General features: G+C 39.4%; 1 protein-coding gene across 3 annotated transcripts in view; it reads right to left on the bottom strand.

The window, feature by feature from the left end:
* Positions 1–21,148, bottom strand: part of PTPRB (protein tyrosine phosphatase receptor type B) — a 118,391-nt gene extending 97,243 nt beyond the window's left edge. For 2 of the 3 annotated variants that reach the window (XM_058742044.1, XM_058742043.1), the window contains exons 1-3: positions 21,025–21,148; positions 19,381–19,776; positions 9,667–9,923 (exon numbers count right to left, since the gene is read on the bottom strand). In XM_058742044.1, the coding sequence (XP_058598027.1) occupies positions 9,667–9,923; positions 19,381–19,776; positions 21,025–21,079 (708 nt within the window). In that variant the 5' untranslated portion in view covers positions 21,080–21,148. The remainder of the gene's footprint in view (positions 1–9,666; positions 9,924–19,380; positions 19,777–21,024) is intronic. The other variant, XM_058742045.1, reaches the window with a different exon arrangement.
* Between the last annotated feature and the right edge of the window lie 205 nt (positions 21,149–21,353).

Genomic DNA, 21,353 nt, shown 5'->3' with positions numbered 1-21,353 from the left:
TTCAAATAATCCTTATGACACTGACCTTTTTGAATGATACAGGCCAGTTATTTTCTTCATTTCAATGTTTCGTTATTTTTGAGAGAGAGAGGAAGAGAGAGAGAGAGCAGGGGAGGGGCAGAGAGAGGCGGATGTAGGATCTGACCTGGGCTCTGCGCTGACAGCAGAGAGGCCGACTTGGGGCTTGAACTCACAAAATACGAGGTCATGACCTGAGCCAAAGATGGACGGTTAACTGACTGAGCCACCCATGAGGCCTTAGGTCAGTTATTTCTATTGTATTGTTCTCTGTTCGCATTTGTCAGATATTTCCATGTGATTAGATTCGGTTACATGGTTCCAGCTGAACTTTTCCCCCTCTCTTTCATTCAATGTCTGTTCTAACGAGCTGATTATTCAATTATTCTCCAAAGGATTGCAAACCTAATCGCACTTTATAATCAATGGGGAGATTTTTACACTTTCGGTGCTGTGGTCCTACTTTAATAGTAAATGCTGATTCACTAGGGCTGAGGCAGAATTTCAGAATCTGTATCTTTTAAAATCTCCCCTGATGATTCTGAGGTCTGCAAGGCCAGGGCAAGAGCCACAGACTTCCTATCTCAATTAGCACATCCTTGCTTCTCCTTTGATGTCATTTCCCCCTTTCTTTGCCATTTTCCCCACTGCATCAACCCTTACCTGCTCAGGGAAACCGATGTGCCAGAGAAATGCTGGCATGTTAAAGAACCCATTTCAATGCACATGTTGTATTTCATGGTTGCATTTTTATGTGCACATCATTTATGTTGTGACAAAATATGAACATTGTCCTGTTTTTTTGTACACAAAATAGAAAGTAATGCAAATCATAACGGAAGGAAAAGAAAAATCGTTGAGATTTAAAAGCTGGAGGGCCTCAAGTAAATACAAACTATATTATGCTGTTGGCACATGACAATCCACTTTAGCTGGCAACCTAAGAAAATGACAGCTCTTTGTCAGAATTAAACTTGAATGATGCAAATTATAGATTAGGGTCTTTAGGAACACATCCCTTCCACAAAACATTACTCCCTAAGATGACCTTTCTGCACCATTTGCAGCCTCAGAATCTGCTTATATTTTATCCCATGCACACTAGAGAAACTAAGAGTTCTTCCTTGTTCAGGAGGAAAGATTAGGGTTTTCTGTTTTTGTTTTTTTGCTACATCTTTGCACTCCTCCTTCTGGGTGCTTGCCTCAATAAAGGGGGAGTGTCGTCCTATCTTTAGTTCTGGCCACAGAATAGTGGTGGCAGTGGGGCACGTCCCCTCTATGCTGTAAGTAACACAATAAAGGAGGTCGCCCCAGACTTGATGGAGGTGTACGGAAGTGGGGATTTTCTGCATTTGCCTTGTTACTTATTTGGAGGCTCACAGTGGGCTGTGATCTCTTTGAAGGCCAAATGGAAGGAAACACAGAACTGTTAAACCCAGAGCGGCACCACAATGGCTATTCATGAACTGAGGAAACGCGATCCCTCTCCCAGGCCCGAGCAGGGGCAGGGTGGGGAGGGGAAGAAGAAGGTGTGCCTCCAGACAAGATTTATGGTTACTTAGCAGAATCAGCACCAATCGGGAACATTTTTTTTTTTTTTAAGTTTTTTTTTCAACGTTTTTAATTTATTTTTGGGACAGAGAGAGACAGAGCATGAACGGGGGAGGGGCAGAGAGAGAGGGAGACACAGAATCGGAAACAGGCTCCAGGCTCCGAGCCATCAGCCCAGAGCCTGACGCGGGGCTCGAACTCACGGACCGCGAGATCGTGACCTGGCTGAAGTCGGACGCCCAACCGACTGCGCCACCCAGGCGCCCCTCGGGAACACTTTTTAATGCATGCCTAACATCTTATCCCCCTCAAAGCGTTTTCACGTAATAATGTCAGCGTATCTGGTTCTTACAACTCCGTGAGGCAGGCAGGGCAGGGATAATGAAGCAGGAACAAGAAGTTGGTGTTGATTGCTACAGTTATTGAATCCTTATCTCCTGGAGCCAGTGTACTAAGCACTTTGGCTACTCAGATTTTAATCCTCACCCTGTGTTATAAGGCAGAGTACCCTTAGTCATCCTTATTTTGAAGTGGAAGCAATTATGACTGGAGTTGAGTAACCAGTAGATGCCACCACAGAGATTTAACTCAGGTTTCTCAGACATGGGACCCCTACTTTTTACCACTGTACCACACCGTCTCCACCAAGGTCACATGGCTGAAAAGGGGTCCAGATTGGACGGCTCTTAAGAGTCCACTGCTCAGGGGTGCCTGGGTGGCTCAGTGGGTTAAGCTTAAGTCATGATCTTGTGGTTCTTGGGTTGGGGCCCCACTCGGGGCTCTGTGCTGACAGCTCTGTGAGCCTGGAGCCTGCTTTGGATTCTGTATCTCCCTCTCTCTCTGCACCTCCCCAACTCGCACGCTGTTAACGTTAAAAAAAAAAAAAAAAAAAAAAAGAGTGCACCGCCACTACTCAACAGACAGAAGCTGGTCAGATTTTGAAGCTAAAGTGAAGTCCAAGGCCCACCCTTTGGATGCCACTTCTTCACATTTGATTCTTCCCCCTGTGCCCCAAACCCCAACCGGGGTCTCCCTCCCCCCCCCACCCCCCCCCCCCCCTGTGTGCAGACCTACTTCCTGCTGCCCCCGGTCCTGCCAGTCTCACCTTGCCCGTAGCAAATGGCTGGCATACGCAGGGCACACATCTGACACCTCCATCCAGCTTCATCTGCAATTGTGCCCGTGCACAGAGACGCAGTGTATATTTATGTATCTTTATCTATATGGGGATGCCTGGCTGAGGGTGTGCCCGGGGGCTGGAACGCAGCCCGTGTTGTACTACCACGTCCTGTCACTCACGGTGGAACCGTGCGCCTGGCAACATCCTTTTTTAATTACCACAAAGACCCGGGTCTTGCAGCAGTTCCCTGTCTTCCCAGCCTCCACGTACCCACCCGGGCGCCATTCCTTACAGGATGTACGCTCTGTGAAGGAATAGCAGGAGGCTGTAATTAGATAAATTAATTTCCATTCCCTGATTATTTAGCTTTTATAGCACACTGCCCCACCCCCACAAGGCACAAAAGTGCCATCAATTTTGGGAAACCAAGGCATCTAGAAGCCTGAGAGGGAGACATTGGTCAGGGACCAAATTTTTCTAGGTCAGTGTTTTGTTTTGTTTTGTTTTTAATGTTTATTTATTTTTGAGAGAGCACAAGTCAGGAAGGACAGAGAGAAGGGGACAGAGGATCCAAAGTGGGCTCTGTGCTGATAGCAGTGAGCCAGATGTGGGGCTCAAACTCACAGACTGCAAGATAATGGCTTGAGCTGAAATTGGGCACTCAACCAACTGAGCCACCCAGGCGTCCCCTAGGTCAGTGGTTCTTGAACATCAAGTGCATCCATGTGACTTGGAGGGCTTGTTAAAACACAGATTGCTGGGCCCTCCCCACCAGAGTTTCTGAATCAGTAGGTCTAGGGTAGGGCCCAAGTGGTTGCATTTCTCCCATCCAAGTACTAACCAGGCCCGACCCTGCTTAACTTCCGAGATCAGACGAGATCGGGTGCGTTCAGGGTGTTATGGCCGTAGACAAGTGGTTGCATTTCTAATGAGTTCTCAGTCTGGGGTCCATACTTTGAGAACAACCGGTTTAGGTATTTCCTAACTCATATGGTAGACTAGCTTCTTGTTTCACCAGCCTTGTCCTTGTGAAGACACACACAGCCACAAAATACTATCAATGGTAGAATAACAACAGCAGCTAACAGTAACTACACAGGATTTTTCAGCCCTACTCTAGGCACATGACTGGTGTTAGTTTATTTAATTCATGTCTAGGGTGAGGGAGAGAGAGCAAGGGAGAGGGACAGAGTTAGTTTTCAAGCCAAGTATTGACCCAAATCTACAGCCTTCCAAAGACAGACCCCCTCACAATGGACAGGCAAGGATTTGAGGAAAGTGGAGAAAGGAGAAAAGTAAGGAAAATTCTCCTCCCAAAGAAACTAGGACAACTTTGCAGTAGCGTTACTAGTAATTATTTCTAACTATGTTCTCCTTGGCATTTATCTTCACTAAAACGAACTCTAGGTAAGAGAATAAAGTGACACGGTATGGAGGTATGTGTATGGGTGTGTGAGCTCATCTTGTTCTGCTCTTTTCTAATCATTTGACCTCCAATCCTTGAGCTTTTACGCCTAAGCTAGGCATCTGCAAAATAATAATAATAATAACAATAGCAACAAGAATAATAAATACCACGGTAGACTGTTTAATGACCATAAGTTCCTGCCACCCGAGGTGTGTGGCCCTTTGCAATGTGACTTTCAGCTCTTCCTATCAAAAGAGGAGGTCTATTTTCCCTTCCTTCAGTGCTGGCCTGGCTTGTGACTGCACTGATCAATAGAATGTGGCAGAAGTGATGTTGTGTGATTTCAGAACCCAGGCCTCAAGAGGCCCTTTGCCTTCTTACAAAACTTCCCTGAAGCATCATGTGAAGAAGTTGGGTAGCTTACTAGAGGAAGAGAGGCCAGATGGAGAAGAACCGAGTCACCCTTTCCTGCAGCCAACCCTGACTGCTAGTCATGTAAAGAGAGCCTCTTGTCAATCTTCTAGCTCAGTTTACCCTCTAAGCTAAATGCAGCTTCGAGAGTGAGTGCAGGTGAAACCGGCAGAAGAATCACCCAGCTAATCAACAAAATCACGAGAAATAGAAAACTGTCATTTTTTTACAAATTACTAAGATTTGGTTTGTTATACAGTGATGGAAAATAGATACAAGTACCCACCTCCCAGAGTATATGAGATTGCTTAGCATAGTTCCTGGCATACTAATCTTAGATATTATTTTTGTCTCTTAGATTCTTTTCTTTGCAGACTTTGTACAGTGTCTCTTCATGTTTCACTCCTTGTAACTCAGAGACTGGTGATGAAAGGGAAAGACACAAAGACAAGCCACTTTCTCTTTGAAATGTTTTGGGTCATCTCCACCCCCGTTCCCAGCCCCATGTTCCAACCCCAATTCATTCTTTGTGGATCTAGAACCCTGTGGTCATTGCATAAACACTAATTAGTAGTAATGACATACATAGCATTTCTAAGCATAAAATCTTAGTATTTTGCTTCTTGTTCTAGATTTCTAGAACATCTAGAACATCTAGAAATCTAGAAATCTCTAGATTTCTACTTCAGCTCAAGTGTTCTAAATTCTACCTAGTGGCTACATGTGACTGGGAACAAAAGGAATGACAGATAATTTCATAGTTTCACTAATTAAAATAACAAGTAGGAACTAGTGACTATTTTTGGATGAAGATTCCATTTGAAAACACGGATTTCAGATCGTCATCAATAGTTTCAAACAGAGAGGGAGGCAAACCATAAGAGACACTTAAATACAGAGAACAAACTGAGGGTTGATGAGGAGACTGGGGGAAAGAGGAAAATGCATGATGGACATTGAGGAGGGCACTTGTTGGGATGAACACTGGGTGTTGTATGAAAGCGATAAATCGTGGGACATACTCTCGAAACCAAGAACACACTATATGCTGTATGTTAGCTAACTTGACAATAAATTATATCAGAAAATGCAAATTTTAGGTAAAGATTGAAATCACTTTCTAACTCTCCATCCCACCCAACCCAGTTCCTTTGTCTCCCTCTTTCCTACTCTCCTACCTCTTATTAGGTTACTCCTATTCTTCTTTAGGCTCAATTTAGATATTCCCTTCACAGGAAGACACTCCCTGAAACCTTCACACCAGTTAGGAACCTTGCTTTTGAATTCCATAAGAGCCTGTGTATATTTCCATTTCCTTCAACCCCACACAGCAGATGGTGAGTTCCTTCAGGGCAACAGTTTTGCCATTCATCTTTGTGTCTCAGTGGAAAATAGCAATGAGAGCTACTATTTCCTAAATGCTTGCTAAGGACCAAGTGCTATAGTAAGCATTTTGCATGTATTGTCTCCCCCAACCCTTGCAGCAGCCCTCAGAGCTGGGAGTTCCTTCTTATAGGTGAGGAAACTGAGGCTTAGAGAATTTAAGTAACTTGCCAGGTCACTGGCTAGTAAGAAGCAGAGTTAGAGCTTTGATCTCAAAGACTCAACCACTCTGTTCTGACACTAGTTAGGTCCTCAAAAAATGTTCTTTGAGTTGATGAGCATTTTCCAAAGCTATTGAATTGCATGGCCATCAATGCCTCTTCCCCTTTCTTCTAATTTTTTTTGGTGGGGAATCGAAGGGTGATTAAGAGATGAAACGGGGGGAATTAGAAGGGAGAAAAAGGAACTGAAAATTAGCTCCTGAATGAAGCAATATATGTATTATTATGTATTAAACATACTAAACTCTAGACACATGCAAACTTAAAAACACTAAAATGAAATGTACAATAAAAATGTGCATGGCTATTCAACATGACCATCGTATCTGGACACGGACAGTAGATGGGTCATTTGCTACCCATGTAGTCAACAATTCCACCCACTTCCATACCATTTCAATTGATTCATTTCCCCAGAATTCCATTCCATTATCCCTATTCTATTTTCCTGCACTGTGCTCTACTCCACTCCACTCCTCTCCATTCCATTTCATTCCAGTCCAGTCCACTCTTCTCCACTTCACTCCATTTCATACCATTCCTCTTCAGGCCACTCCCCTGCACTTCATGCTGTTCCACTTCCCTCCCCTCTCCATCTTGCTCCACTCCATTCCACATCTTTCTTTTCCTTTCCTTTCTACAAAAACTCTATAACATATTGAGCACTATGTTCAGATGCTGGAGACTCAAAGCTGAATAAATACGGTCCTTATCCTTACATTCGGATTTTTCCCATCACCACCTGATAATATACCACCCCAATTCACAGCCCAACTGTACTGTCAATCCAAAATCACCACAGACCAGTTGCTATCTGATAAAAAACAAAACAAAACAAAACAAAAAACCAAAAAAAAAACCCAAAAAACAAAACAAAAAAACCCAGTGGACACACAAAGATTTTCCTTTTACAGAATTCCAAGCAATCAAGTCAAATGATATCTAGGTATAGAGATAGAGTATCTTTCAAAATTACTTTCAAAGGACAAGCATTTTACCTTCCACGTGACTTTTCCTTTCAAAATACCTAACTACAGCTGTTTGTAATTGACTGTTATAAGGTAAATGCTCATGCTAAATCAAATGATGATCTAGCAGAGATGTCTTAACTAAAGCATTAGAGTCATGGAAAACTGCAGTTTTAGAAACTGCCTTTGGAAGGAGCATAGCTTTTAGAACTTCAGCTTCCCAAGACATAGTTAAGATTTTGCCTGTGCTTCAAGGAAAAACTAGGGGATGAGTCATGACTTGATGACTACTGGATACGTAGTCATTCTGGTGCCCCATCTGGGAGCTCACAAACATTGCGGAGGATTTCGCTTTAGAAAAAGACCAAGGGGGCGCCTGGGTGACTCAGTCAGTTAAGCATCCAACTGAACTTCAGTTCAGGTCATGATCTCATGGTTCATGAGCTCGAGCCCCAGGTTCATGAGTTCAAGCCCCACATCGGGTCTCTGCTGTCAGCAGGGAGCCTGCTTCAGATCCTCTGTCTCCCCTCTCCCTTAGCTCCTCCCTGACTTGTGCTCTCTCTCTCTCTCTCTCAAAAATGAATAAACATTAAAAGAAAAAAAGGAAAAAGACTAAGAAACAATAACAATAAAAAAAACCCAAAATACACCCCTGCAGTGCATTTACCAAGACCAGAGACTGCAAATCCACTTATGGGGCTGGATCAGTTGAGCTCTATAACACAGGGCTGGGTTGACCCAAGGGCAAGGGTGCCTGCAGCAAAGCTCTGGATGTTCTTGATTCATCACAGTAGAGCCTGGCTGCCTCTAGGAGCTCTTTCTGTGTTTGTTTCACAATGGCCCAATGTGGGAAAAAAATGGGAAAATGTTTTTTGCTAAAAGACAATCCTTGAGTGTGCAGGCAGGTATGTTTTTATTACAGTTTTATTCAGCTTGTTTCTTAGTTGACATACTTAATGTATTATATGATATATATATATATATATATATATATATATATATATCAGTACAGTATGTGCTTATTTCCTTTTCTGAACTGGTATATGTGTATATAAGATATCCTATATATTCTTAAAATATACACTTAATTTTTGGTGTATTAGTTGTGTAAAAAAATTACATGTACACATGTATTTTCAGATGTACGTGGATACTCTTACAAACTGATGTTTTGGCTGAGACACATTCAGCAGAGACAAGAAGGTGCTCCGCCAAGAGACATTCAATTTCAAAACTAAGTGGCAAATCTCACTGGCATCAGTGGGTGGCAGGGCTTAGGAGTTAGAGATTTAGAGAGAGCACAGCACCAGTTCATGATGGCAACCTCGAGTGCCAGCTCTCCTGCTCTCATTTCCTGTTTTCCTTCCCCACTTTCCAAGCCCAGACAGGTCTGAAACCACAATGATCAAACTAGGAGAGATGGGTAAAAAGCTAGGTGGGACGTGGGAAGTTTTGGACAGGTTCCCTTTACCTACGTCAAGCCCAAAGGGATGGGGTGAAGGGAGAGGACAAGCTAAGATTTATGTTGAATTTAGACTTTGGGTTACTTCCTGAATTGGATAATCCTTGCTAATGGGTTGAGAGTGAGTGTTGAGTTTTAAAGAGATAACCAAGAGCATCCAGAAAAGTCATGAGGCCTTCCTAAATTCTGTTCAGAGGCAAGGGAAGCACTAGCTTGTAGGGAAGATTTAGAGTAAAGGAAGGCTGGAGATAAAAAGAAAGTTCCACAAATTATTCAATATACTGGTTATATTTGTTTTGTGATCAATACTGAAGTAGGTGCTTACTACTCAGGAACCACATGCAATATTAAATTCTGCACAAGGGGAAAGAAACCAGAGCACTAAAGGGGCGTTAAGTCATATGCCTAGTGTTGGGCTTTTACTTTCTTCCAATTGTTTTTGGTTTGCTTATTAGGAAACAGCTAAACACTTGCAAATGAAGCAGCAATTTTGATTTGTCTTTGCAAATTGCACTTTTGCAGTTACACTATTATTGCCTAAAACGGTGGCCTAAAGCCCTGAGTGGGAAGCAGAACGGAAGGGATGAACTGAAATACTCCGTGAGCAGACTCTACGACTGCACTGTTGCTGCTCCCCCAGCCATTAAACTTATCTGCCCTTTTGTGGCTGCTGATGTAGAATTGGTATGTGACTTTGCATATTTGACCATGTTCGCAAATCAGTCATAGTGATTCCTGAATCTTCCATTGCTTTGTGACTCTTTCCACTCCCTTATGAGCATAAATGATTGTGGCATACAATCAGAGGAATCTGCAAAACACTGATTTTAATTTCTATTTCTTGTTTTTAGGTTATGCATAAGACTATGAAGACTGACTTTGGTTCAGAAATGTGGCCAACCTGCAGGAGTGCAGTTTTGACATTGCGGCCTGATTGTCTTTCCCTTCGTCCTATCTCAAAGAGTTTTTCATTGCACAGAATGCACCATGCATAATTAGCAGCTAGGACACAGAGTACCTAATCACACATTTGAGTAGTGGCAATTCTAGCAGAGCAGATCTTGTCAAGCAGCGGGCTTTCTGAGACCGTTACAAACCACGCCCCACACCCATTCTCCCCTTACCTCTTCAGTGGTGCTGGAGAAGGGCCGAGTAGTCCAGGGGACCCAAGATGTCTCAGTCATTCCAGTCGTCTGCAGACTGGGGTGCTGTGTCTGTCTGCTGTGGCGGCTGTCGTGTTCTGTTGTACTTCTGGTGAAGGCCTCTGTGGTATTCCTAATAAGGTGTTCCGGGCTATATGGAACTGCATTAAAAGTGGTGGGGATTTGGGGTGGAGCCGTGTTTCTAGCGCTCCTTACCGAAACTTCTGCTCCCAGGCCAGCTGAGGGAAAGAAAGGACAGTTGCTAAAATTACCTTCGTGTTTTGTGGAGTCTTCACATAAAAGCAATTTGACTTCAGAAAAAGCAGGCCTGTTTCATAACAGGCATGTGGATGAGCTTCAGTTATATGAAAAATTCAAGATCTTGGAGTGTGACAATGCTAATTTCCAGTCCACCCATCCTTTGGCCATCTATCATAGGGTCAGGGGAGTTGTAGAAACCGCTACCAGAAAACCTCAGTTCTGTGTAGAAGATAGAATTAAATTTACTCTCTGAGCATTTAGGGAGTCATGAAATTGGCTTCAGGGGGTCCATGAATCTCGAAAAACTTTATGCCTCATCCTAAATATATGTCCGTGTATACTTTTTTCTTGTGGGAGACTTTCATAGCTTTCATTCAACTTCTCAAAGGGGTCATTGGACAGAATGCCAGGCTGAGAATCACTGCTAACAACTTGCCTAGCTTCATCATGCAGGTGGACGATTCCTGGGAAAGCAATGACTTTCTTTTACCACAGAGCCAACTGTTTCCACTCCTAATTGTGTGAGCACCAAATCCTGGGACAGTTGTAGTTTGAGCTCCCTATCTTCTGTAATTGATTTAAAACTTATGAACTGGTGAGATTAATGTATAGCTTTACTTTGCAAGGCTGAATTGCCAATACTTAAAAATAATCGATTTGCAAATTAGGTTCACCTAACCATAATTTTAAAACGTGCTCTCCATCTGTTGGGGATCTCGCTAACATACAAATTCTGGTTGAGTAAAAGTTGTCAGAGACCGCATTCCTCACAAGTTCTCAGGGCATGCCAATGCTGGTGTTGATGGTCTTTGGACCACACTTCAATTAACAAGACCTGGAGAACAATCGTATTAAAGGAAGCGTTGGAAAGGACTGTAAATTATGGACTGAGGGGTATGTTTAGATGCTTCTATCAGTTTCATTATGTGTCACAGTTTCCTAGGATATAAAATCTTGCCCAGTTAGATAACTATAATTTTGAAAAGTTTCTGGTTTAAAAACTGGCAGAAGGAAGATTTTATTTTTTACTACTCCTTTAGTGGTTCATTCAACCAACTATTTCTTAAGCAACTACTATGTGCTAGGTGAAGTTCTATGTGAAGGATTGCATTTTCCCTGTTCTGGTCCACCTTTCTGAGCCCTCTTTTGAATCTCATTTATTTCCATTCCAATTTCAGTGGACATATTTTGTATGATAGCATATATAAAGAAGAGAGGGATAAGGCACAGAAAAGAGGATAGAAATGGAAAAAGTATTTTTAAAATTTAGTAAGATAAAAAAATATCACCAATTCTCTTAAAGGTTAACGAAATAATCATGACTGTATTAAGCACCCTTTCTTTGAGATGTGGAAAGTTGTGCAAAGTACCCTGTACATGGGGTTGCCAGGTTTAGCAAATAAAAATATATGATGCCCAGTTAAATTGGAGTTTCCAATAAATAACTAATAATTCAGAATATTTAGCATATGTCAAATATATAATATTACAAAGGTTATATTATATGTTACATATTATACTGGGAATGTACTGACATTAAAACGTTGTCATTTATCTAAAATTCAAATGTAATTGAATGTTCTGTATTATAGCTGGCAAACCTACCTGTATATCTACTAGGCCTAGACTTTAATAGATTTTTGGACATTCCTGTTAGTTTCTGTTTGTTTTTCCCTTCTGAATCATATGCCATTGCCATTGCACCCAGGTTACTACCCTGAACATAGACCAGATTTATTTATCCCTGGGATGTTTTCTATATGACAAACCCAATTGTTCTATTAGCAATATTCCTTTATAATAAACTCCAAAAAGCAGCCCTAATTTTGCAGTCTTAATTGAATTAAGTGCTTGAATGTTCCTTCAAGAAGACATTTGTCTATTGTTGGGGTATAAAATTTTCTGTACGTAGCGATTGGTATTTTAGTTATTTTTGGGCTTTGACCAATGCCGGTCCTCTGAGTTGATTACCACCTATGACATTTTTAGCTTTTAGACCCTCAAAAAAATTTAATTATGGGGTTAAGACAAAAACAAACTTCCAAATACATAGTATGTAATTATGTGTCTTAGCATGTCAACCTATGCTTGTTCCTCTTCACTGAGGAGGAGATGGTTAAGTTCTTGTTCTAAGAACTTTTTTTTATTCATCAAGTTACATGATTCGTTCAATGGATGAAACAAGAATCTCCCCAAATTAGATAAATGATCAAAACACTCTTGCAATTTCTGTGTAAGTAACATAGCTTATTACCATCACATGTAGCTTTGGAACATCTTATGGAAAAAAAATCAGTCTTCTGAAATTGTGTTTAACCTTCTAAGTGTATTTTTAAAACACTCCAAACAAGTCCATTTTACATTTTAGACCACTACCTTTTTTTCTAAAGAGGAAAAAAAAAAAAAAGAATATCTAAGGTCGGTACCCCTTCATTTTGTCACTGTGTTTTTAACCTGTGCTATTTCAGAAGCAGGAAAGAAGCTTTAGTCTTAACATTTAGTTTCCAAATTTCGTGTGTTTTAAAGCAGTGGCCTGCAAACTGTGGTAGGCATCAGAATCCCCTTTGGAGCTTTTTAGAATATTGAAGGCTTGGCCCTTCACTAGGAGATTTGGTGTGGGACCCAGCACCTGCATGTCTAACAAGTTTCTCAGCGATTGTAATATATATCTAACTATAAGGTTTTATCCATATACTCAATATGAGCCAAACTGAATTCTAATCATTCTTTACGTGGGTATTGAAGGGTTTAAAGTAGATGGGAGGCAAGAAAATCCATTCTAGAAATATATACAGCAATCAAAATATGCTGATCTTTTCATCTCCTGAACTCTGTTGAAATGGGTGCTATGAAATTATATTGAAAATAGTATATCCTTGAATGTTTTGGTATCTATAAATTCTTCTGACATTCTTTAAAAAGGTATATGCATTTTACAGTTCACGAAAGAGCAAGATGTGTTTTGACAAATGCAAGGAAAAGTTCTTACACAATGGAACAATATGTTGAAGCTATTTTTAAAAGCTTTATTGTACTATTGCTGCCACATTGTTTCCACTTTATGCATAATTCCTCTTAGAACACAATTCAAGATAAGGTATATCATCCTGGATACTATTTAAAAGATTTTAGCACTGAAGTTGCAGATAGTGCAACTGTAAGATGATTTTCAATGACTGTACCAGGTCAGGACGATATTTTGAATATATTTTTTAAAAAAGCAACATGTATTTTAGTTTATTAATTAGTCTATGAGTAGCTCAGATATGATTAATAATACAAATGTGATTTTTGTGTAATGATAATAAAAATACACAATCTGTTAGTTTCCCTCCTTTAAATGATATGAGTAACTTTCAACCATGCTGAAAAAAGAATAACTTGGACAGAACTTATTTAGGAGATAGAAAATTTCAACTATATTGGGACTCTCTTTTCTGTAAGAAGATGCCAAATATAATATGCCTTTTAAAAGTGGGCAAAAGGTCTGCAAAAGAGATAATAAATGAAACAGAATATACCTTAGAAAAAGGAAGATTTATGCATATATATTGTACATTAAGTATATTCCACAAGACTGGGCGAGAATAAAGTGAAGTGAAAGGGATATGAGTTATAATAGACTAAATAATTTTTAGAAATGCTGAAAAGAATAACATTTTAGAAAGTGTAATCAATAAAATAAAGGGTGCATAAGAGAAGACCTATCTAAAATTTGAGAAAGTGAACAAGGATGCGAGAAGTTTGTGGAAAGAGATACCAACGAGGGGGAATTTGTAAACAATGGGCGACATAACAAATCAGAGAATTTCAGAGGTCAATTTTTTTTTTACAGACTTAAGAGCCAAGATTAGAAATAAAGAAAAGTTAAGTGGAAGTTGACATGGCATAGGGAAACATCAAAGCAGAGCATGGTAAAACATTTAAAGTAAAAAAAAAAAAAATGAAAACTTAATGAAAGCAATACTTTTCAATAGCCAATTATTATTCAACTACTATACTCCGAGTTGCGTTAGGAAGATGTGCCTGGTTTATCCTAATGTCCTATGTTTTCTTTGGGGACATGGATATATATTAGATGGTGGGTACAAGGAAACTATGCTGGATGGGGGAGAAAGAATGGCTTTTAAATTCATTGCTACTAGGCTGTGAGAGAGGGATGCTGAGGCAGGTACTACTTAAGCAAGGTCAGGAAAATGGAAGACGGAAAGTGGGTGAATAACTTGGTGTGCCCCCAGCTGACTTGTCCATTCAGCACAATAGGCACAGTACCAAGGGCCCATGACGTAAAAAAAATAATTTAATTAGAAAATTTAAAAAAAGGAAGAACTTTCAGAGTCAAAATGTTTGCTTAAATTTGTTTTTTTACACAATAGGGAAAAATGAGAATTTGGGGGCTCATGAAAATCTATGAAATAATTTTATTTAATTATTTATTTTAATGGAGGAAGGGGCCCACAAAAGGCCCATGAAAGTCATACACCACCATGGATGTGCCTTGATAAGTTCATTGACGTGTCACAGGTTAAAAATGGTTGGGGGACTCTGGATACCGTGCTGGGTATTTTTCTATAATCACGTAAATCATATATCAGGAACCAATGATCATACGATTTCCAATGCTCCCGTAAGTAAATGGTCAATTGCGAGGCCCATGTTTTTATAATCTTGCAAGGAGAAAATAAACCCAATGGCAGCAATGCGGTCAAAGTAGGATCTGTACCCACAAAAGACACTGTTGTTTTGTTTTGGTTTTTTCCTCAACTCTCTCTATTTACAAGCATTCCCACCAATCACTAAAGGAAGCAGCTTCTGTTAAGACCCTTTCTCCCAAGAGTATATACGGATATTACAGTGCTAATGCATTTTATTCCCTCACCCAGGTTACTGCAATTAAACAATTACTTTAACCAGCAGTTATATCAAGTCTGTCAGCAATTGGTTTACTTCAGAAGCGAAATCTCTTTAAGGGATTTCACTAGCTCGGTCATGTTAGGGACACGTGAAAATATGTCTGCAAAAATTTTCCTGCCCTTAGGTAAATATGAGATTTGAGTTAGTGAATCTGTAGTAGATGTCACCAGAATGTTGATTGGGTAGTTGACATCTTACATACAATGTTACTCCGCATTCAATACAAACACAGCTGAGTGAAAGTAACTGTTTATAAGTAGACACTTGGCATCCTTTGGAAAAAGTAGCCAAGTGATGGCCTGCATTTTGCACCTCTCATCTGGAAGGTCTAGAACTACTATGTTTAAAGAGTATGTAAATTAGAGATTTGGACCTCAGAATGCATTTTTACTCCTAAAGTAATATTCTTCTTTTTTTTTTTTTTAAAGGTGTGATTACATAAAATTGCAATATTATTGAACAGAATTTGGTTTTTCCTTATTCTTACTGTGTTATTGATAACTGCTTTGTGTTAATTTATAGACTAAGACTGAGAAATTATACACAAAGGATTTCTAAAAATCATTCTCTTAATTCACTGACTCCAAGGATGTAGCTATACAATATAACACCAATATGTATGAAGAAAAATTGAGAAAGTCTGTCAATCACCTTTTTGTTTTATTGACACGTGGCCAAAGGTGTAAGTGTTTCCAAAGAGCTGGATATCTGGCACCTGACTGACAAAAGAATTTATGGAGGGAATGAATTTTTTCAATTTTTAGCCAGATACATTGGCATTTTGGAGACAATGTTTTCATTATTGCTCTTAAGACTCAGAATAATAACTACTAGTGTCTAATTTTATAAATTGATTATAAAAGGATCATTTTTTTTAAAGAGTCTGTCTCCAGGTTCTCTTCTTTTATCCAAAATGAAGGCATGCAATGTACTCTTTAAGGGACAGTGATTATTTGAGGAAATATGACTCTAGTATAGATCCTTCTCTCAAAAAACACATTAGTTTTTTCATTGAATTGTTAAAAATGTTTATTTATTTTGAGAGAGAGTGTGCGTGTGAGTGTGTGCGAGTGGGGGAGGGACAGAGAGAGTCCTAAGCAGGCTTATTGCTGTCAGCACAGAGCACGACATGGAGCTTGATCTCATGAGCTGTGAGATTATAACATAAACTGAGATCAAGAGTCAGTCGCTGAACTGACTGAGCCACCCAGGCTCCCGTGCATTGAACTCTAATTCACTTCAGAAGCCTCCTCAATTCACCTTGTAACAGAGGAACTCTGAGGAAAGGGGAGGAAGAAGAAAAAAACATAGCTTCATGAGAACAGGGCACAGCTAAATTATGACAAAATCCAGTGAACACTCAAAGGATTGGGTAAAAAATATGCAAATTTTAAATTATCCTTAATTTTTAAAATACAGTTGCTTAATATGACTGGCAAGAATGTACAGTGGAGAAAGGGGAACTTTATAAAATTTACACGCTATTGTAATTATTTACATATCTGACTTCCCATTACTGTAAAGAATAAGATATAGTCAGTGATTCTCAACTTTGGCTGCACATTAGAATAATCTTAGAAGCATTTAAAGAACATGATACCTAGGGGCACTTGGGTGGCTCAGTTGGTTAAATGACTTTAGTTCAGGTCATGATCTCACGGTTTGTGAGTTCGAGCCCCATGTCGGGCTGTGTGCAGACAGCTTAGAGCCCGGAGCCTGCTTCAGATTCTGTGTCTCCTTCTCTCTCTGCCCCTCTCCCACTCAAGCTCTGTCTCTCTCTCTCAAAAATAAATAAACAAAAAACAATTTTTTAAAATATGATACCGAATTCAATTGGCCTAGAGGATGAGGCTTGGGCATTAGTATTATTTCAAAGTTCCCACTGTGATTCTGATGAGATGCTTGGGTTGAGAATCTCTGGTGTAGGGTACCCGTAGCACAAGCTCTGGCATATAGTAGATGTTAGGGAATTATTACTTAAGTACATGAATGATATCATGAATGTTTCCTTTATGAAACAAATAGTTCAGATTTTTGACCTTCACAGATACGCTATCTTTTACTGAAGAACTTAATTAAAAAGTTCATATCTTATGAATGAACAATATGCATAATGGTGCTGTCAGATTATCATATTTAGTTATCAAGTCTTTCAAAAAGGTCATTTGGAGTCATTCATTGCAAACATCTAAATGTAATTTAATTTTTCACAGTGGATTCTCTAGCAGATCAATGAACGTTCATGCTACGGGTCAACTGATATCATGTGTATCTTTAATCAACAGTAAGTTTGAGATGGAGGAAAAAATTTGTTAACTTATAATTGTGTTCAAACATAAGTATTATACATGTGTATTCAAATATAAGATTTTTTTTTTTGGTAGCACAATGGTGCAAATTTTTACTCTGCTTTTTTCTAGAAGTCTATTTTTTCTTCCAACCCACATTCTTGGGCATGTTTTGGATATGGCACATTCAGAGATTAACTGTAAATGGTCTATTTCATCCACTTACTTCTGAAGTGAAGTCCATCATCATTGGACAAGTTTTGCATGAAGGTCAAAAGAAATCATTTTCCATTAATTATATTCTATCTTGAACAATTCTCCACTGAATCCATATTTACTTTTTAAAAGTTCTAGTGAAAGAACATACTGCTAATTAGGGCTTGATTGGAAGCTGGGAAAGAATCTCACTTCTTATGTTTAATGGTACAATGGGAATATTTATAATGTTTCTGTGTGTTTAGGACAGACCTTGCCCAAAGAACTTGCTCATGAAAGGGATTGTACATATTGGTGTTCTGTGCTATATATTCTCTGATAAGTTTGAATTCTGTAGCTGACTTTTATATTTTTGTTTTATTCTCATAGTGAGAAGTTAAGAAGACCAGGACTGTTAGGGCGCTTGGGTGGCTCAATTGGTTAAGCATCCAACTCTTGGTTTGGACTCAGGTCGTGATCTCATTGTTTGTGAATCTGAGCCCTGTGTTTGGCTTGGTGCTGATAGTGCAGCCTGCTTGGGTTTCTCTCTCTCTCCCTCTCCCTCTGCCCCTCCCTTGCTCCTGTGCATGTATTCTTCCACTCTCTCTCTCAAAAAAAAAAAAAAAAAAAAGTTAAAAAAAATTAACAATAAAAAAAGACCAAGACTGTAATATTCAACTTCTATTGTAGAAAAGCCCATTGCATTCAGTTAGCATCTAATTAAACTCTTACTTAATTTACAACATGGAGTGGCAGAAAGCTGTCCAAGGGATCAGCATCGTGAAAAAACTCATAGGAGCCTCAAACATAAACACTTAATAAAAAGATTTAAAAGTACAGTGAATGCTGATCCCCAAATGGGGTTATGGATCAAAATTATCTGGGGGACTTAAAAAAAAATCAGGTTTTAGTCCAAATTTCTTGAAACAGAATCTTGAAGGTGGTAGGGGAGAAGAAATGATGGCAGAGATTGCTTCTCCTCCCCCAGGTCAGATTCTTATGTAGTCAACTGGGCAAAATTCTGTGGTTAAGCATTTGCAAAACACTGTATAATGGAAAGTACACTGGACAGGGAATTAAGACATTTGGGTTCCAATCAGACCTTTGCCACCAATTAATCTGGGATAATTCACTCAACCTTGATAAATTGCAATCTCCTCAATGATGGGCTTCTTTTCTAGAGAATTTCTCCAGTGACTTACAAGGTCCATTTGTACCTAATATCTAATGATTCTATTAGTTTTATCTTTCATGAATTCCTAAAGCATATCTCTACTATAGGAGTAAATAAGCAATAAAATGATTAAGTAAAATAGAAAATTAAGCTGTATCCACAATAAAATCCCCAGCACAGGACTGAACTGTGTGCTGCACCAGGAATTTGTGCACGTATATACAAGTTTTTACTGGATCTGTCATCTAGATTATATCCACCAATGGTCAACAAATTAGAAAACTCTGTGACAATGCACTGGTTCTTACCATTTCAAAAGTATGTAACCTCTTGTACCCCTAAACTTTAGTACAAAAAATTTGCAAAGGCACAATGTATTTTCCAGTCTTTCTCAAACACCATTTTGATGTTTTACTAGTTCCTCCTAATCAGAGAATTATCTACATCAGCAGAATTATTAATTTCCTGATCACTGGCTTTAGTCATTACATATGTATGCTGCATTTATGCCTAGATTTATATTCCTATATAATGGTATCTAACCAAAGTGTCTACAGTGTGGTACAAAAGAGAAACTCAATAAATGTTTGTTTAATTAATAAAAGAAGCAAGGAAAGAAGGGAAGGAAAAGTAAGAGGTAAAAGGAAAGATGTTGGGCTAATTTAATGAGGAGGGCTTATTTAACAAGGATAATGAAGTTTTCCACATCAGTGGGAACCACATGATCCATTCCCATTAGCTTATGAATGTGCCATAGATAGGCATTGTGTTGAGGTAAAAAGATATCCCTTTAATGTGAAACAAACAAACAAACAACATTGAGCAGAAGAACTTTCAGAATCAATTCTGAAAAGAATAGCTCACCTTTTTTTAAGCACAGGCTTCCATTCACTGGTTTTCCCTCCTTGTTGACATCAATTTTCATCCAGCTATGGAGGTATTTCCTGTCCTTCTTGACCACTACCTTGGAGCCTTGTTTCTTGAGAAAGAGAGAGGTATTTTCCACCTCAAGGAACCCTTCCTGCTCATGGCAAGTCCATCGGGGTGCCTGGTAGCAGTGGGTAGAGACAGCTGGTAGGGAAGGGCCACGAGAAGAGCTGGAGATGCCCAGGCACAGAGCAGATTTAACATGAAGGAGTTTTCCATCCTCAGTCCACATCCACTGCTGGTTCTGGCTGGTCCCATTGCACAAACCCACCACCACTCTCTTATTTTTGGAAAGGCACTCTTGTTTATGGACATGGACAATCTGAAACCCCTCTGGAAGATGAGATACTCATAAAGTACTATGTAGAAAATTATAAGGCCCATCAGAAAACAAAACATCCCACCCGCAAATCAGTCCAGTGAAAATACAAGGTTTACTTGTCTTTTGCTATTACTATCATTTCGAGTGAATAGTCCCAGATTCAACACACGTGATTTAAAATCCCAAGGCTGACATTGTCAAACTGTTAAAATGTCATACTTCGCTCCCTTCTTTTACTTTCACATGGTTTAGGGAAGAAAACACACTTCCACTGAAATAATAAAAGGAAGCTTGAAAAAGACACCAAACCATCCAAAGAATATGGTGTGATATTTTAGCCCAATTATTAAATACACTGAAGTTATAAAAAGCTCCATTCCCCTTTTGACCATTATACTCTTTCCATCTCATCACCATCCCCCATTCTAAAAAAGCACCCCTTTTTCCAATTCTTAAGTTAGCACTGCAGTAGTATTTTTACATAAATTACATAGTTTGGATACATGTTTAAAAATTAGATGTATTCATCTCAAAACAAAACAAAAGTAAAACAAATTTTCCCACCCCTCTAAACCTTCTTAGCTAATAGTGACCAGTGAACGTATTGATCACAAATACAACTTCTTACAGTCCTGGAGAGAAGCATTTCTCTATATTGTGACAATCTCAAACAAAACAAAAAAACCCAGCATTTCTTGACAAAAAAAAAATTAAACATCCAATTATTAAACATCAGTATTAAAAAGTGCAATGTTCAGGATCAGAAACCATTTTCTGAGCTTTTACTTAATTTGCTCTACTCTCCCATGAAAATATTCAGACGTTCCTTCCAAATAGCAACTTCCAAATAAAACACACCTCACTTCTTCACCCCCTTTAGTTATATCTCCTTATATTTTCCTTCTTTAACATACACAAAAAACAAAACTATAACCTGATAAGGAAAAAACATGGAGAATGCCACAGACTGCCACATAAATCAGTTTCTCCTCAAGGTGCTTCACTGTCTCCTATAAAGATGCCATTTCAGGAGCTCTCCGAGTTATTAGGAGGACAAGAGGAGGCCATTTATTTTCTTTCAGAGAAAAGTCTCAGCAGAGTGGACAGAGCCGGCTCCTTTTATTCCCCCTCCTCAACGTCTTTGGTTAAACTGCCATGGAGACCTGGCTCCATTTCCGCCTTATTTCAGACACTTCAAAGGACAGAGACTCCTCTGCTGGCTATTGGAGAAATGCCCCAAGGGAGGCAAGCCTACTCACCTGAATTCCCAAAGATTAAGCAGGTAAGAATCGCCATGTAAAATTCAGCCTCCATTTTCCACTTAACAACTGTTCATGCTTTGCTTGGGGGGAAAAAAAATCTCCCAGATAAGAGAAGCAAAGACTAGGAAGGAAATGTGCCTTCATGGTGGGGGGAAAAAGTCAGTGACGAGCACTTCCTCCTATTGAATTGTTTGGGGAAGTTTTACACCAGTGTCCTTTTGTCTGTTTCCTTAGAAAGAAGGGATTATGATTACCTCTCCTTTTTTTATGTAGAAAAAATTCTGACCTCCAGGAGCAGAATAAAACTTGTAAGTTTTCTCCTACAT

This window comes from Neofelis nebulosa, chromosome 8, assembly GCF_028018385.1.
Source record: "Neofelis nebulosa isolate mNeoNeb1 chromosome 8, mNeoNeb1.pri, whole genome shotgun sequence".
In the NCBI taxonomy this organism is placed as follows: domain Eukaryota; kingdom Metazoa; phylum Chordata; class Mammalia; order Carnivora; family Felidae; genus Neofelis; species Neofelis nebulosa.
This window is presented reverse-complemented; position numbering and strand designations above follow the sequence as displayed.